The following is a 17,701-nucleotide window of genomic DNA, read 5'->3' on the forward strand; positions in this document are numbered from 1 at the left end:
AGAGGAGAGAGAATCTCAGGCAAACTCCCCACTGAGCACAGAGGCTGATGATCCTGAGATCATGACCTGAGCCAAAACCAAAAGTAGGATGCTCAGCGAACTGAGCCATCCAGGCGCCCTGAGATAGCACTTTTGTTGGATTTTTAAAAATAACTTCCTTTCTCTTTGGGCAGACAGCACAACATAGTATCAAAGACACTTATTTTAAGATTTCTGCCCCAGTTCAGGTGCTTGTAAGCTATTTGCACATTACTTCCCCATCTCCCTTCCTCCATCCTTGAAGTGAGAGAAATAACAACTACTTCCCAAGTCTGTTATGAAGATTAAATAAATTTAATACTCAGAAAGTGCTAGAACATTGCCTGATAAGCCTTTAGTGAGCATATGTTTTTATTGTCTGTGATTTCCGGTACTTTTGCCCACTTACACTTTCACAAAATGTTTTCTTTTTATTAAGATTTTATTTATTTATTTATTTATTTATTTATTTATTTTATTTTATTTGAGAGAGAGATTATGAACGGTAGGAGGGGCAGAGGGAGAGGGAGAAGCAGACTCCAGACTCCCCTCACTGAGCAGGGAGCCTGACACAGGGCTTGACCCTAAGACCCCAAAAGCATGACCTGAGCTGAAAGCAGACACTACTGATTGAGCCACCCAGGCACCCCTCACAAAGTTTTCTTTTTTAAAGATTTTATTTATTATTTATTTTAAAGATTTTATTCATTTATTCATGAGAGAGACACACAGAGAGAGGCAGAGACACAGGCAGAGAAGCAGGCTCCATGCAAGGAGCCTGATGTGGGACTTGAACCGGGGAATCTGGGATCGCGCCCTGAGCCAAAGGCAGGTGCTCAACTGCTGAGCCACCCAGGCGTCCCTTAAGATTTTATTTATTTATTTATGCATTTATTTATTTATTTATTTATGAGAGACACAGAGAGGCAGAGAGAGAAGCAGGCTCCCTGCAGGGACCCCTATGTGGGACTCAATCCCAGGATCCTGGGATCATTCCCTGAGCCGAACGCAGATGCTCAACCACTGAGCAACCAGGCGTCCCTCACCAAGTTTTCTTATAGTACATTTTCTTTATTGAAGACTTTTGTGGAACATGTCAATTTTGGGGAAAATATTCCAGAAATAATAATGTGTGGCACATAGGAGGGCAAAACCATAAAGGTCACTGGCAAATATCTGCAGATGGGGACTTCATTCTCTCTCTTAGAGGTTCTTAGAGGTGGAGTTCTCCACCACCTATCACATCCTTCTTTTCCTACCAGGTTCTCAACTCCTCCCAAACTCTCCAATCATCTGTTGTGCTAAGAGACATCTGGTGGGAGCACCGAAAGACGGGCCATGTCCACCTCCATGGAAGCTGACTTCCAATCCAAAAGGTCCCACCATTTCCTGGGTGTTGGATGTTGAGCAATTAACTTCCTTCTCTGAGTCTCAGTTTTCTTTTTCGTAAAATGGGAGTGGGTGTAATGAAGACATTTAGTCATTTGGTCAACATTTCCTAAGGCTTCCTCTGGGTTAGGTCCCGTGAGGGCACACAGGGGTGAGTCAGCTTCAGTGCCTGCCCTCAAGGAGCTCACGGTCCAGTGGCCAAGACAGATGTGAATCCAAATGTTCACGATCCAGGGTGACTTCAGGGATGCACCTGCTCTGGGAACCTAGATGAGAGAGTGACTAACCCAACTGCAGGGGGTAAAAAGTTGGATGGTGTTCAAGGGAAGGCTTCCAGAAGGAGACAATGTCTAAGCAAAGACTCGAAGGACATGTTGTGGTCAGGAGAAGGTGAGAAGAGCATTTGAATAGGGGGAATAGCATGGATGAGGCTTAGAGATAAGAGAGAGCAATCTTCACGGCTGGAGCACAAGACCCATGGGCAGAGCGGGGCATGCAATGTGGCAGCCGCTCACCATGGTGGCTCCTGATTTGTGAAATGTGGAAAGTTCCAAGTGAGATGTGCTATAAGTGGAAGACACATCGGGCTCTAAACACTATGCAAAAAATAAGAAGACAAACTATCTTTAAAACGTTCTTATCTTAGGGCGCCTGGGTGACTTATCTTAGGGCGCCTGGGTGATGAGTCCAGAGTCCTGGGATCGAGCCCTGCATCAGGCTCCCTGCTCCATGGGGAGCCTGCTTCTCCCTCTCCCTCTGCAGTTCTAACTGCTCGTGTTTTTCTCTCTTTCAGATTAATAAATAAAATCTTTAAATAATAATAATAATTTAAAAGTAAATGAAATGTTCTTATTTTAATTTCACATGCAATTTTGGATATATTGGGCTACATGAAATACTAAAATGAACTCCTAACTCTTTTTGCTATTTTTATTATTTTTAAAAGATTTTATTTATTTATTCATGAGAGGCACACACAGAGAGAGAGAGAGAGGCAGAGACACAGGCAGAGGAAGAAGCAGGTTTCCTGCAGGGAGCCCGAGGCTGACTCTATCCCAGGACCCCAAGATTACGACCTGAGCCGAAGGCAGATGCTCAACCACTGAGGCACCCAAGTGCCCCTATTATTATTTTTTTTAAGTAGGCTCCATACCCAGCATGGAGGCTCAACATGGAGCTTGAACTCACAACCCTGAGATCGAGAACTGAGCTGAGATCACAAGTCAGATGCTTGACTGACTGAGCCACCCGGGCATCCCATCTTTTTACTATTTTAAAAAAATTGTGGCTACTAGAATTTTAACAGTGCATGTGTACTTGGCAATATATTTCTTTTGACCAGTGATGCTGCGGATGCTGAAGGTCTTCCAACAGCTGGCTGAGGGGCTGGGACTTTGTCTCAGGGGTGAGAGGGTAGCCAGGGCAGGGCTATGAGCAAGAGAAGAGCAGCTCCAGGTGCGGAAAGACCCCTCTGGGCTCAGGTGAGGGCTACAGAGGAGGGAGAAGAGCCCAGGATGATGGTCATGTGGGAGAGGAGTGGGTCTGAGCTGCGTTTAGGGTCATGGGGACAGAGAGGAGGGGACCTACAGAGAAAGGAGGTCATGGGCCGGGCTGCAAGAGACCCAGCCTGGTGTCTGGGAAGATGATGAGTTCTGAGAAGGTGCCTAGTTCAGTAGGGCAGTGAGTGTGAAGGGCCTGGGGGGAGTTGGGGGCAGGGCAGCAGCCCAAGAGCATGTGGAATGCCAAATACTGATTTGCATCCCCCAGTGCCAGGCCCAAGCTGGTGCTGAGGTGGACATTACTAATATCAATTGTCCTTCTGTCCAGTGACTTCCTTGCATTCTCCTCATGCCCCACAACCATCACATCCATCCTCATCTCCCTCCATACACCTGGCCACCATACACCAGACCTTCTTGCCCTGCTTCTCCTGATTGACACCCAACACTGGGCCCAACCTTACGGGCACCTCCTCAAATCCCCCTGGGTCCCTCCAGAGCTGCTGGAGCCCCCATTTCACACTTGCAAATCGCTCTCAAGTTTTCTTGCATTCCTGCTTATTTCCAAGTCTCTCCCTACATGCTGAATCTCATCGGAAACCCGTCCATGTCCCACTGGCTTCCCCACTGCTCCCCGACATCATCCTCCCCAGCTCCCCAGGGAGCTAATTCACTTCTGAGCAGAGGCACGCTCCTCTCCTGAAAATGAAGGGGAGGCCAGGGGAGGATAAGCAGACCAAAATGTAGAGAATGTCCACAGAGACTCAGAGATTTGGGAGAAAGACAGAGAGAGAGATACAGAGAAAAAGATAGGGAAAGAGACAGAGGGACAGAGACACAAGTAGAGCCTGAGAAGAACACAAGAAAACACGAGAAAAAGAGAGAGAGAGAGAGAGAGAGAGAGAGAGAGAGAGAGAGATGGGCGTGGAGACACCCCCACCATGGCCAGGAAGACAGGTGGACAGCGAGACTGCAGAGGTGGGCAGGCTTGGAGCAGGGGAACCAGGAAGGTCAAACGTCCTGATATCCGGGCAGATGTGGGTGGGCCATCAAAGGACAGCAGCAGGACTGTCATACAGGGACAAAGGAAAGCTATTGACGCAGGCGCCCGCCTGCCCGGAAGAGAGGTTGAGAAATGGAGCTGCTGGGAGCATGGCACTGGGTGCTGGGGGCGGACAAAGCCCGATTGTTTGAGGCCCCTTTCCCCACAGCGCCCCAGCCCAGGGCAGGGGCGGGTGCCAGCTGGGTGACACATGCTTTCTCACTGGCTGCTGTCTACAGTGGGGACACGGAGGTCGTCAGCGCCCACAGAGGGACTTACGGGCAGGTGCGTGAATCACCCCAACTCCACTGACCCAAGCGGCCGGGTTCTTAGTGCCTGCAGGCAACAGACCCAGGAGTGAGGGTCTGCAGGGCTAGAGTGCTCACAGACAGAGGTGGGGGGATTCCTGCAGGCTGGGGGAACTATTTACTCCCCTGGGTGTTGGCTTTTGGGTTCTCAGACACCTTCTTGCTCAAGGACCTAGAGAAGCCTACTGACTGAGAACTAACACCCATCTTTCCTCATTTAGACTCGAAAGTGCAGATGCCCAGGCCCTTTTGCTGAAGGTCTAGAATTTTAGGCCCTCTCCCCTCCTGCCTCAGACCCTGGAGTCCAGGCCCCCTAGCCCCTTCCTCCCTCAGACTTTGGAGTCCAGGCCCCCAATGCTCTCAGGGCCTGGTGCTCACCTCCTGGGAAGCCCGGTCAGGGGTCATCAGGAGCAGAGCCACCGGGACATGGGGATGCAAGGAATGTGTGTGGGAGGTCTGGGTGAGGAGGAAAGGGTGGGGCAGCCTCCTGCCTCAGGAACCTGGGGAGACAGGGGTTAAAAGGAAGCACCAGGAGTGTCTGGGGGCAGGAACAGCCTCTTCCAAGGAGGCCAGGAAGCCCAGGTGTCGGTCTGGCCTGGGCCCCACAGCCCATACATCCTCTGCTGTCTGTGTCTCTGGCTCTGGCTCCTGGGCATCCTCTCTGCTTTCTGGGTCCCATCTCTCCCCATAACTCCCTGCATTTCTGACTCTGTGCTTCTCTGTCAGTCTGCCTGTGACACGTGCTGTGCCTGCCTCAACCCAAGAACCCCTCGTCCAGGAGTCCTCTGGGCCCCCAGGCAGCCAGCTCCCAGCAGGTAAGATCACACTGCACCCTAGAACCTCCAGGTATGAGGTGAGCGACAGAGTGGGCTCAGAGCCAAGGTGCAGAAGAAAAACCCCATGGGTAGGGAAGAAGCTCAGAGCCCCTCCTGGGCCACCCCCTCCTGCTGGCAGGCAGGCACACTAGAGCCCAGAGAAATAAGAGACTTATTGAGAATTGCACTGTGAGCTGCAGACCACCACATGTGGTTTTGGGTTCTTACTCAACCTGCCTTCATGGGACCTGAGGATGGAAGATAAGGTTAGAGTGACAAGAGACCAGGGGAGAGATAGAGGTTAGGGGTCAGGAGATCATGGAGGCTGGGGAAGGAGGGATGAAGGAGGGGCCTTGAGGGGGTCTGAGACAGGCACTGAGGAGCATTTGGTTTCCCTTCTCAGGAATGGGCATGAAGACGCTAATTGTGGCAGTGATCCTGATGGCTGCAGGTGAGAAGAAAGAGGATGTGACTGGGTGGTTTGGGGGGGCGCTGCTGGTGGGAGAGTTTGGAATTGGGGATGGGGATTCACACACGTGTGGAGGCAGGGGGTGCTTGGAGTGAGGCAAAAGTGAGGGGCTAGGTTAGCGATGGGGGTGCAGACAGGAAGGAGGTAGAAGTTGGTCTGGAAGGTGGGGAAGAATTTGAGGGTGGGGGTGGGATGGAGATGACCTGGACCACTGGGACAGTATTGGGGTCCACCGTGGGGGATCCTCCTGGTGTCTCCAGAGCTCGTCCCTGACTCAGACCCTTCCTTTCTCAGCCTGGGCGGAGGAGCAGAATAAGGTGCTGCATGGTGGACCCTGTGAGCAGACGTCTCACCCCTACCAAGCTGCCCTCTACACGTCAGGCCACTTGCTCTGTGGAGGGGTCCTCATTCACCCGCTGTGGGTTCTCACTGCTGCCCATTGCAAAAAACCGTGAGTCTCCATGTCACATGAGTGAGGAGTGGTTGCAATGAGACCCCTGGGGGGCATCTTGCAGATTTCAGGCAGGAAGTGATACATACAACCCCCTGTCCCAGCACAAGGCCATCTGATAACCAGGTTCATCTGGGCAGTACTTAAATGAGCACTAAATAAGTGTCAGGCACTGTCTGGGGCCGGGAGGATATAGCGGTGAAGAAAAGCAAAACTGTTGCTTTTATGAACTGACCTTCTAACTGGGGAATCAGATGGTGCAGGGCCTGCAGGCAGCGATGCAGCAATGGATCTCATTCTAAGTGAAGGAGGAAGACACTGGAGAATTTCAGTCAGGGAAGCAGCAGATCTGATTTACATTTTTAAGAGCACCCTGGCCACCATGTGGAAAGTGGGCTGGGCAAGGGGGAATGAATGACCTAGAATGACGGGATGATGGCTTGGACCAGGGGGTAGAGGATAGTTGAAAACTTTTGGAGGTATTTTGAGACCAGCAGGACTTGGTGGTATGGGATGGAAGAGGCAGGGCTGACCTGCAGGTATAGGACTCGAACAAGTGGATATTCTGTTGTGTCTCTCTGAGATGGTGGGAGAGGGAAATAGAACCAGTTTGGATATGGGCAGAGGAGTGTCACATTTTGCTCTAGCCAAGGTGAGCCTGAGATACCAGGGAGGTGTCCAAGAAGCATGAGGGTAGGCTGCTGGTGCTCAGGAGAGAAGTCAGACCTGGAGGTAAACACGAAGGGATCATCCACAAATAAGTGGTATTTAAACACAGGACGGGATGAGATCATCCAGAAAGTGGGCATAGGTAGAAAAGCATAGAGGGACCAGGACAAATCCTCAGGGCACTAATGATCACTAGTTCAATTAACAGTTGCCATTTTGTTCAACACTAACTACCAGCCAGGTGCTGAGTTAAGCAGTTTATATATGTTTCCTGGAAACTCCACAATAAGAGACTCCTTGCCCCATTTTGCAGATGAGGACATTGAGGCTCAGAGAAGTAGTAAGTGGCAACTCAAGTGTTTGGAAGCTAACAGGTGCCACTCCCTACTGTGGGGGGAGGAGAGGGGTCTAATCACGCAAGGTTATGGACTCAACAAATACCCTCAGGATGGTCTCCCCCACCCTCAGGGAGACCTGGCATTGCTCCCACCATTCTCATTCATCCATTGGCGCACGTTGATCAAAGCATCTGCTAAGTGCCAGATTTGAGCTGGGCAGTGGGGATTCAGCAGTGGATGAGAGAAATGCAGAGTCTATGCCCTTAGGAACACAGAAGCAGTAAGGCACAGAATGATAGTTATTTAACTAACAAGCCCTTGAAAAATCATGTAATTACAAATTACCCTAAGTCCAGTGAAGGAAAAGAAGAGGGATGGCTCCCTGAGAGAAAAGAACAGAGAAGTACCTACTTTAGATGGAAGAGGGTATCAGGAAAGACCTTCTGATGAGATGAAGTTCAAGCTGAGGCATTGAAAATGAGAAAGAGTAGACAAATGAAGAAGGGGGACAAGCGTTGAGGGCAGAAGAAATGCAAGGACAAAGTCCCTGAGTTTGAAATAGTCTGGAGTGTTCTAAGAAAGTTACAGTGGGGCAGAAGATGGTGGAATGAGTTTCATTAAAAAGTAATGGGGCTGAGTGAAGTAAGTCAGTCGGAGAAGGACAAACATTATATGTTCTCATTCATTTGGGGAATATAAATAATAGTGAAAGGGAATAGAAGGGAAGGGAGAAGAAATGTGTGGGAAATATCAGAAAGGGAGACAGAACGTAAAGACTGCTAACTCTGGGAAACGAACTAGGGGTGGTAGAAGGGGAGGAGGGCGGGGGGTGGGACTGAATGGGTGACGGGCACTGGGGATTATTCGGTATGTTAGTAAATTGAACACCAATAAAAAATAAATTAAAAAAAAAGTAATGGGGAAAATAAAACAAAACAAAACAAAACAAAAGTAATGAGGAGCCAAGGGAGAATTTTGAGCGAGAGAGTGACTCTTTTGATCCATTTCACAAATATTTGTTGGATATCTATCATAAATACGATAGACACAGGTATAGGCAGTGAGGACGCTGTATCTGAACAAAACAAAATTCCCATCTTGATATTCTAGAGCTGTGCCACCCATGTGGTAGCCACAAATGGCCAATTAAATTCACAATAAGAAAAATGCAATGAGGGATCTCTGGGTGGCGCAGCGATTTGGTGCCTGCCTTTGGCCCAGGGCGCGATCCTGGAGACCCGGGATCGAATCCCACATCGGGCTCCCGGTGCATGGAGCCTGCTTCTCCCTCTGCCTATGTCTCTGCCTCTCTCTCTCTCTCTGTGTGACTATCATAAAAAATAAAAATAAATAAATAAAAGAAAAGAAAAAAGAAAAATGCAATGAGATGACAAATCCAGGAGCACGTATCAAGTGCTCAGTAGAGGCCTATGTCTAGTGGCCACCATATCAAACTGCAGCATGACTGAAGAAGTTCTATTGGACAGTGCTGCTATGGTAGGAGGAGAGACAAAAAAGTAAATATTTAACAATACATATATAGTATATCAGATGGTGATGGTAGGTTCTGGGTGGCAAAGAAAGCAGGAAAGAGAGATAGGACTTGCCTGTCAGGGTAGCTATTTGCATTTTAATTGGATCATCAGGGAAGGCCTCACTGAGAAGGTGACATCTGAAGGAGGTGAGGGAGGAAGCCATGCGGATATGTAGGGGAAAGAGTTGCTGGCAGCAGGAACAACCAGTGCAAAGGCCATGGGGTGAGAGGATGACTGTTGTGTTCAAAGAAAGGCAAGGAAGCCAGTGTGGCTGGAGCAGAAGGAGAGAGGGAGAGAGTGGGAGGAGGTGATATTTGAGAAGTGATGGGGGCAGAATATGCAGGACTTTGTGGGTCAGGGTGAAAACTTCAGCCTTTACTCTGAATGAGATGGGAGTCATGGGAGGATTCTGAGCAGAGAAGGGACAAGAGGAGGTGAGATATATTATGTTGTTAAAATTTCTCTGGCTGTTTTGTGGAGGGGCAAACACAGAAACAAGGAGTCAAGTGGGATAGCTACTGCCATTGTTCCAGTAAGAGATGATGGCGGTGGGGGAGGTGAGAAACGGTCATATCCTGGATATACTTTGGAGAGCTAAAAGGATTTCTGGGCTGCTTGGATGTGAGGCATGAAATAAAGAGAGTCAACAATAGTCTCCAAGGTTATTCGGAAAGGATGAAATTGTCCTTTTCTGAGCTGGGAAGATTGTGAGGGGTACAGGCCAGATGGTTCGTGGTGCACCAAGCCACTGCCATCTCCCATCACAGCCCCTTCTGAAGTCTTGGCTGCAGCCATGGACTCCAGGTAAGACCGAGCCCTCCTCTTTCCCAGGAATCTTCAAGTCTACCTGGGGAAGCACAACCTTCAGCAAAGGGAGAGTTTCCAGGAGCAGAGCTCTGTTGTCCGGGCTGTGGCCCACCCTGGCTACAATGCTGCCACTCACGACCAGGACATCATGCTGTTGCGCCTGGCTCGACCTGCCAAATTCTCTGAACGCATCCAGCCTCTCTCCCTGGAGCAAGACTGCTCAGCCAACCACTCAAGCTGCCACATCCTAGGATGGGGCAAGACAGCAGATGGTCAGTAGTGGCAGGGTGACAAGGAAGCAGGCCAATGGGTGATAGGCTATGCAGGAGGTGGGCTAATGGTGAGGACCAATGGGGAGGTGTGTCAGTGGGGAGGGGAGGCAAGTATGGGAGTTGTGTGAATGAGTGAACAGCCAGTGGAGAAAATAAACCCATGAGTGAATGGTATGGAAAGAGAGGCTGTGAGATGAAGGATTGATGAAGGGGGAGGGTCAGTGGGGAGATTCTAATCCAGAAGGAGGCCAATGATCGAAAGGGACCAATCGGGATGCAAAAATGATCAAGAAGAGATAGTGGAGGAGGGACTAATGGAAAAAGAGAGATCAATAAAGCAGGACAGCCCCCTGAAAGATATGAAATGAAAGTGCAGTTGGGAGTAGAGAGTGATAATTGGGAGGAGCCAACTAAGGGAAGGGTCAGTGGTCAAGGGGAGGCACTAAAGGAAGGACTGGGGGAGGAACAAGTCCCATAGGTCAGCAGGAACCGTGGAAGGTAATTGGGCCGGTGAGTGAAGGGCCAAAAAAGGAAGGTGGGCCATTGAATGAATGGCCAATAGGAAGAGAGAACCTAGGGGGGAGGGCGGTTCATTTAGGAAAGGACCAATGTGGGGGGTGCACCTCTGGCTTAAGGGCCAGTAAGAAGGGAGAGCCAATGAAGGGGAAAAGGGACTAGTTAGGAGAGGACCAATGGTCATGTGTTAGCCCATCAGGATGAGCCGGTGGGAAAGAGGGGTCCAACCATGGATGAAAGGGTGGAGGAGGGACTAACAGAAGAGAGTCTAGAGGTGAGCTGGAAGTACTGAAGAAGGTGAGACCAGTGAAAGACACAAGTAGAGGCAGGTCCTAAGAGAAAGGGAAAAGCAGTAAGAAATGAGGACTAATGGAGATGGGGCAATTAATGAGGAAGACAGGCCAATGGGAGGAAAGAATGATGTAAAGAGGGACCAATTGGGAGCCAGGGCCAATGGAAATGGATTTTTATGAATGAAAGACAAATAGGAAGAAGGAAACCAATGGGATATAGGGACCAATAGGGGAGAGAGCTCACTGGGGAGGACATGCGGAGGACAGGCTGTGAAGTAAGCCTGGCTCATCTCTCTCTGCAGGTGATTTCCCTAACACCATCCAGTGTGCATACATCCACCTGGTGCCCCGTGAGGAGTGTGAGCGTGCCTACCCTAGCCAGATCACCCAGAACATGGTGTGTGCGGGAGATGAGAAGTACGGGAAGGACTCCTGCCAGGTGAGGTCACCGGGACCTTCCAGTTACAGAGCCGACAGAGACAGACCGAAATAGAGTTTTAGGGAGACATGCTGGGAGAGGATCCCAGGGAGAGAGTCTCAGTTGGACACTTAGAGACACAGCCAGGAACAGGCAGAGGTATAAAGGCAGCCAGCAGAGACAGGAAACACAGAGACAAGGATGGAGATAGAGATTAAGAACCAGAGAGACACAGTAAGGAAGCAGGTGGTGTGAGGGGTCTGTCCTTCCTCAAACAGAGGACTGTCCTGTTTGGACATGGCCAAGCTCTGGAGGCCGGTGGACCGCAGCTGGGGAGAGACAGGGCTCTGTCCCCACTCCCAAATGCCTCCTGTAACTTGAAGTTTTTGTTGTTGTTGCTCCTATTTATGCCAAAATTTACTCCAGTGCTTTGAGGTCTCTGAAGAGACAGAGCTAGGGACAGTGATACACAGCAAGTCAGACATGACAAAAGGGCTAGCAGACAAACCTCAATACCTAAGCTGTCTTTTCTCTCCCCAGTTTTGTTGAGATGCAGTCAGCATACATGCATCAGTGTAGAAGTTTCAGGTGTACAGTGTGATGTTCCACGTCCTGTGGAATGATTGCCATGGTCAGTTAGCACCCATCATGCAGAGCAAAGCAAAGCAAAACAAAGCAAAGGTGCTTCTGGATGGCTGTTGTTTAAGCATCTGCCTTTGGCTCAGGTCACGATTCCAGGGTCCTGGGATTGGGTCCCATGTCAGGTTCTCTACTCAGCGGGGAGCCTGCTTCTCCTTCTCCCTCTGCTGCTAGCTCTACTTGTGTGCATGCTCTCTCACTCTCTCTTAAAAATAAATAAATAAATAAATAAATAAATAAATAAATAAATAAATAAAATCTTTTTTTAAATTTTTACTTATTTATGATAGTCACACACAGAGAGAGAGGCAGAGACATAGGCAGAGGGAGAAGCAGGCTCCATGCACCTGGAGCCCGACGTGGGATTCGATCCCGGGTCTCCAGGATCGCGCTCTGGGCCAAAGGCAGGTGCTAAACCTCTGTGCCACCCAGGGATCCCTAAATAAATAAAATCTTAAAAGGAACAGAAAAGAAAGATTTTTGTCCTTTGCGATAAGAGCCCTTAGGATATCCTTTTTTATCTATGTCTCTGCCTTTATTTATTTTTTAAATAAAATCTTTAAAAATAAAGTATTTTATTTATTTATTCGTGAGAGGGAGAGAGAGAGAGAGAGAGAGAGGCAGAGATACAGGCAGAGGGAGAGGCAGGCTCCATACAGGGAGCCCGATGCAGAGCTTGATCTCAGGACCCCAGAATCACGACCTGAGCCAAAGGCAAGTGCTAAACCACTGAGTCACCCAGGGATCCCCAAGCTCTTAGGATATCCTATCTTAACAACACTCCTAGTTATCCCACAGCAGTGTTGACTGTGCATTAAATCCCTGGTATTCACTTATCTTGTACCTGGAGGTTCTTCCTCTTTTTAGGTCTCTTTTTCTCTCTTTCTCTGTCTCCCCCTCACTCTGTGCCTCTGCTTCTCTCCACACTTCTCAGTCTCTGTTATTTTTTTTTTTAAAGATTTTACTAATTAGACAGAGAGAGAGAGAGAGCAAGTGAGAGAGCACAAGCAGGGGGAGCGGTAGAGGGAGAGTGAAGAGCAGACTTCTGGATAAGCAGGGAGCCCAAGAGCTCTCAGTTCTTGTACTTAGCCTTTATTCTTTCTATTTTCTTCTCTTGATGCCTCTCTGGGTCACAGTGTTCTCTCTGTTTCTACCTGTTTCTGAGTTTCCCTCAGACTGTCTCTATTTTCCTGTTTGTGACTTTGTGTGTCTGTCTGTCCCTAAGTCTATCCATCTCTGAGTGTCTCTCCTTCTCCCTCTCTACATGTCTCTGTGACCTTCTGTCTCCCTGTCTTTCTTGCTTTCTTTTTTAAAATATGCTATTTTTAAGTTATTTCTACACTCAACATGGGTCTCAAACTCACGATCCCAAGGTCAAGAGTCACATACTCCACCACTGAGCCAGCCAGGCAGCCCTGTCACTCTCTCTCTCTCTCTCTCTCTCTCTGTTTCTTTATCTGATTATCTCCCACTTTCCCACAGGGGGATTCTGGGGGCCCACTCGTGTGTGGAGACCGTCTCCGAGGCCTTGTGTCATGGGGTAATGTTCCCTGTGGATCCAAGGAGAAGCCAGGAGTCTACACTGATGTCTGCAGATATGGCCACTGGATCAGAAAAACCATTCAGGCCAACTAACCCTGACATGTGACATCCAACTCTTGACCTGTGGCCCCCACTTGCTGGCTCCAGAATATACCTGATCAAGACTTTGCCTTCCCTCCACCTGCCCAGATCCAACCCTTAATGCTTAATAAAAGCAGTGACATGATAGTACAAATTCACCCTAATTATACCCCAGCCCCATTCTTGCATCACTGGGGACGAGTGGGGACATGGGCTAAGGTCTTACCCCCACCACTAAGAGAATACAGGAAAACCCCTTTCAAGCGTCTCTCCCACCTTGGTTATTCCATGGGCTCTACTTCTTCCTACAGAGGAATGGTTACAAGTCTGGCAAAACCTGAGTTGGAATCCCAACTCTGCCTCTTGCTGGCCCTGTGTATCCTGGGCAAGTACCTCCCTTGACTGTGTAGATTCTTTAATCTATAAATTAAGGATAACAATAGTATATTACTCATAGGGCAGTGATTGTTATTGGGAGGATTCAATATTTCCAACATGTGAAACACATACAACAGTGCCTGGCACATTTGCTTGAGCAATAAAGTGTGGATTTTATTATTAGCATTGCTTTTTGCTTTTATCCCACTTCTGCCTCTCCAAATTCCAGATATTCTGGAGTTCTCTTTTACAGCTCAATTTCATTTTTTCTTCCTTCCAGGAAGACACCAGTGAGTACTCCATCCTGTACTGGCCTTCATGGTGGCTCTCTCCCCTTAACTCCTTCTGTAGCAGTGAAAGAAGTGGAGGGAGAGGACGGGGAGACCACACTGTGTATGGGTAGAGGGTGGGATAGAAGATGGGAGAGCAGAGCACGGGCCAGATCCCAAAGGACCTCAGACTCCAGGTTGAAAGGATAAGACTTTTTCCTGAGGGCAGTGGGGAGCCATGGAAGGCTTGTGAGCAAGAGCAGCACTGGGACCTTGTATGGGATGGACCAGAGGGGAGAGACCAGAAGTCAGGGAGGAGGCAGAAGTGACAGTGCAGGGAGAAAAGATGGCTGAGCTGGGGCTGGGTGGTCTGGAGAAGGAGGCTGCATATGAGATGACTGTATGGAGAGGGTTGGGTGGATGGCGTTCTCATAGAGGGAACGACCTGTAGAAAGTCCTGGTGGTGTGAGAACACCTGGCATGCCCTAGAGATGGAGAATCATCTATGATGGTGGAGCGCGGATTTGAGGTGGGAGAAGTGGGTGGCATGGCCGGAACTGTAGGTCAGTGGAACATGGTGCTGACTTTGAGTGCCAGAAAACAACACTTGACCTCAATCCTGAGGGCCTTGAGAAAACAACAGGGTCAGATCTTGCTGCAGTCCATTTCAGGGCACAGCAATGAACAGGGAGGAGGAGAGACTGGAGTTCCCCCAGAGAAGTGAGGGGAGCACACAGGCCCAGCTTCTGGGACCTGACAAGGTCCTAGGGTTCTGCATGCTTTCTGGGCTCCTCCCACCAATGAGCATCACGCACGACCCCTAACTGACATACACACCTCTATCCCCACGTGCCAGGCCTGTCCCTGTCTCCAGAGAACCATTCTCTTCTTACAATCTCCACCTCATCATCTGTGAAGAAGGCAAATAACTGCTAAGCCAGGTGTCCTCCATGTTAGGGGCTCTCAGAGAGAGAGAATGAGGGAAAGGAAGTCCTATATGAGGGCTGGATTTGGGAGCAGAGAAATATTTAGGAACAGAGGGAGAATCAGAGACAACAATTCATTTGTTTCGATACTTATTGCAACCTTATTTTTGCCCAGCACAGTGTAGAATGAAATCAGATATTAAACAGAGCAACTGGATCATAGGAGATATTCAGTCAATTGTGTGCTATTCTACAATGGGAGTGTTATGTGGCCCGAAGACAGAGGGAGTATTTTATTTTTTTAAATATTTTATTTATTTATTTGAGAGAAAGAATAAGTGAGAGAAAGCAACAGCAGGGGGAGAGGATAGGGGAGAGGAAGAAGCAGACTCCCCACTGAGCAGGGAACCCTGCAAAAGCCTGATGAGGGGATCCATGCATTGCGGGGCTCCATCCCAGGACCCCAAGATCATGACCTGAGTCAATAGCAGATGCTTAATCGACTGAGCCACTCAGGCACCTCAGAGGGAGTATTTGAAAAGAACCAAGTTATTGGGACTTCATCAAGATAAAAAGCTTCTGCACAGCAAGAGAAATTTTTTTTTTTTTTGCAAATGACAGATAAAGGGCTAGTATCCAAATCTATAAAGAACTTCTTAAACTCAACAGCAAAGAAACAAACAATCCAATCATGAAATGGGCAAAATAAATGAACAGAAATTTCACCAAAGAAGACATAGACATGGCCAACACGCACATGAGAAATTGCTCCGCATCACTTGCCATCAGGGAAAAACAAATCAAAACCACAATGAGATACCACCTCACACCAGTGAGAATGGGGAAAGTTAACAAGACAGGAGACAACAAATGTTGGAGAGGATGTGGAGAAAGGGGAACCCTCTTGCACTCTTGGTGGGAATGTGAACTGGTGCAGCCACTCTGGAAAACTGTGTGGAGGTTCCTCAAAGAGTTAAAAATAATCTGCCCTACGACCCAGCAATTGCACTGCTGGGGATTTACCCCAAAGATGCAGATGCAGTGAAATGGCAGGACACCTGCACCCCCATGTTTATAGCAGCAATGTCCACAATAGTCAAACTTGTGTAAGGAGCCTCGGTGTCCATCGAAAGATGAATAAAGAAGATAAAGAAGATATCTTTAAAGATAAAGAAGATGTGGTATATGTATACAATGGAATATTCCTCAGCCATTAGAAACAACAAATACCCACCATTTGCTTCGATGTGGATGGAACTGGAGGGTATTATGTTGAGTGAAATAAGTCAATTGGAAAAGGACAAACATTATATGGTCTCATTCATTTGGGGAATATAAAAAATAGTGAAAGGGAATAAAGGGGAAAGGAGAGAAAATGAGTGGGAAATATCAGAGAGGGAGACAGAACATGAGAGATTTCTAACTCTGGGAAACAAACAAGGGGTAGTGGAAGGGGAGGTGGACGGGGGGTTGGGGTGACTGGGTGATGGGCACTGAGGGGGGCACTTGGTGGGATGAGCACTGGATGTTTTGCTGTATGTTGGCAAATTGAACTCCAATAAAAAAAATAATTAAAAAAAAAAAAGAACCAACTTCCTCCATTGCAAAGGTCTTCAGATTTGGATAAAGCACACATGTCTTAAGAACCAAAACAAGGTGAAAGTTGATCAAATCACGTGATGGCAGGGAGTGGCTGATTTTTATGTGTATGTGGAAATATTAAGTCACGTGAATGGACTGGGTCCACCTTGACCAGTCCCTTCAAAGTTGTGGATGATTAATAGGGCCATGAAATGCACCAGAGTCACCTGGAGGAACCAGTCAATGAATGTCCAGAGCAAAATCAACTTGAGTTAATTAAGAGAGCATTATCTTCTTTAATGGATACTATGAATAACAAACACTTAACTTAGTGTATGCCAGGTGCTGGTCTAAGGGCTTTATATATTAATTCATTTAATCTTCATAGCAAACCTATGAACTAAGTATCTTTATTGTTCCAATGCTACAGACAGGGAAACAGAGACACAGAGAGGCTCCATGATTTGCCCAAAGTTTCAGAGAGAGTAGGTGGCCAAGCTGGAATTTGAATTCCTGGGCTTTGGTGCCAGAGTTTCAGTTCCTTGAATGCTCTGCTGTAGGGTTAGCGTTCTCTCAATTCTGGTACGTTCTCAAGCTGAGCATAGATGTGTTTAAAGTCTTAACATGAGGGGTACCTGTGGGGCTCAGTTGGTTAAGTGTCTGCCTTCAGCTCAGGTCAAGATCTCAGGGTCCTGGAATCTGAACCAGGAGTCAGCCTCCCTGTTCAGCAGGAAGTCTGCTTCTCCATCTGCCTATGTCTCTGCCTCTCTCTGTGTCTCTCATAAATAAATAAATAAAATCTTCTTTAAAATTTTAAAAATTAAAATTCTCCTTAAAATCTTTTTTTTTAAACGGCTTCACGTGAATCTTCTCTTGAAGCAGAATCTCTACATGTTAAGCTGCTTGTATGTCTAAGAATTTTACCTGTTATAGGGACGATATTCTGACTACAGCTTGAAATGAGTCATTTGTCTGTGATTTTGAAGTTGGAGTCATACCAAATTTATATCCAGTGCTGGATACTTGAAAGACTATCATGTCGATCATATTTACAAGTGTACTATACCTAGATGTATACATTTTCCTAAATGTTCTGGGAGGTTTGTTTAAAAATTGAAGGGCTCCCAGAAGAGATTGAATGTGTTGGTTTTAAAAATGTAGTTTAGGGATGCCTGGGTGGCTCAGCAGTTTAGCACCTGCCTTCTGGCCAGGGCCTGATCCTTGAGTCCCAGATCGAGTCCCATATTGGGCTCCCTGCATGGAGCCTGCTTCTCCTTCTGCCTATGTCTCTGCCCCCCACCCCATGTCTCTCATGAATAAATAAATAAAATCTTTTTTAAAAATGTAGTTTATTTTTTTAAGATTTTGTTTATTTATTTGAGAGAAAGAGATAGCAACAGAGATAGAGAGCCTAATGCGAGGCTCCATCCCAGGACCCTGGGACAT

General features: G+C 47.9%; 1 protein-coding gene and 1 long non-coding RNA gene across 2 annotated transcripts in view; one reads left to right on the top strand and one right to left on the bottom strand.

Annotated features, from left to right (window-relative positions):
* Window positions 1-17,701, bottom strand: part of LOC144281130 (uncharacterized) — an 87,335-nt gene that overhangs the window by 15,728 nt on the left and 53,906 nt on the right. The gene's annotated exons all lie outside the window — the stretch shown is intronic.
* KLK6 (kallikrein related peptidase 6) lies at window positions 4,079-13,662 on the top strand. The gene is made up of 7 exons (XM_077843825.1): window positions 4,079-4,233; window positions 4,983-5,071; window positions 5,475-5,522; window positions 5,835-5,991; window positions 9,365-9,612; window positions 10,724-10,860; window positions 12,961-13,662. Exons 1-7 carry the CDS (start codon window positions 4,160-4,162, stop codon window positions 13,111-13,113), a joined length of 906 nt encoding a protein of 301 aa, XP_077699951.1. The 5' UTR covers window positions 4,079-4,159; the 3' UTR covers window positions 13,114-13,662.

This window comes from Canis aureus, chromosome 1 (assembly GCF_053574225.1).
Source record: "Canis aureus isolate CA01 chromosome 1, VMU_Caureus_v.1.0, whole genome shotgun sequence".
NCBI classification, from domain to species: domain Eukaryota; kingdom Metazoa; phylum Chordata; class Mammalia; order Carnivora; family Canidae; genus Canis; species Canis aureus.

What these genes read in the sequence shown, in the direction of transcription:
- KLK6 (XM_077843825.1), top strand. Translation starts at nt 4,160, where the DNA reads ATGCTTTCTCACTGGCTGCTGTCTACAGTGGGGACACGGAGGTCGTCA. An exon ending in AGTGATCCTGATGGCTGCAG is followed by an intron (nt 5,523 to 5,834) that starts GTGAGAAGAAAG and finishes TTCCTTTCTCAG; the next exon opens with CCTGGGCGGAGGAGCAGAAT. An exon ending in ACGGGAAGGACTCCTGCCAG is followed by an intron (nt 10,861 to 12,960) that starts GTGAGGTCACCG and finishes ACTTTCCCACAG; the next exon opens with GGGGATTCTGGGGGCCCACT.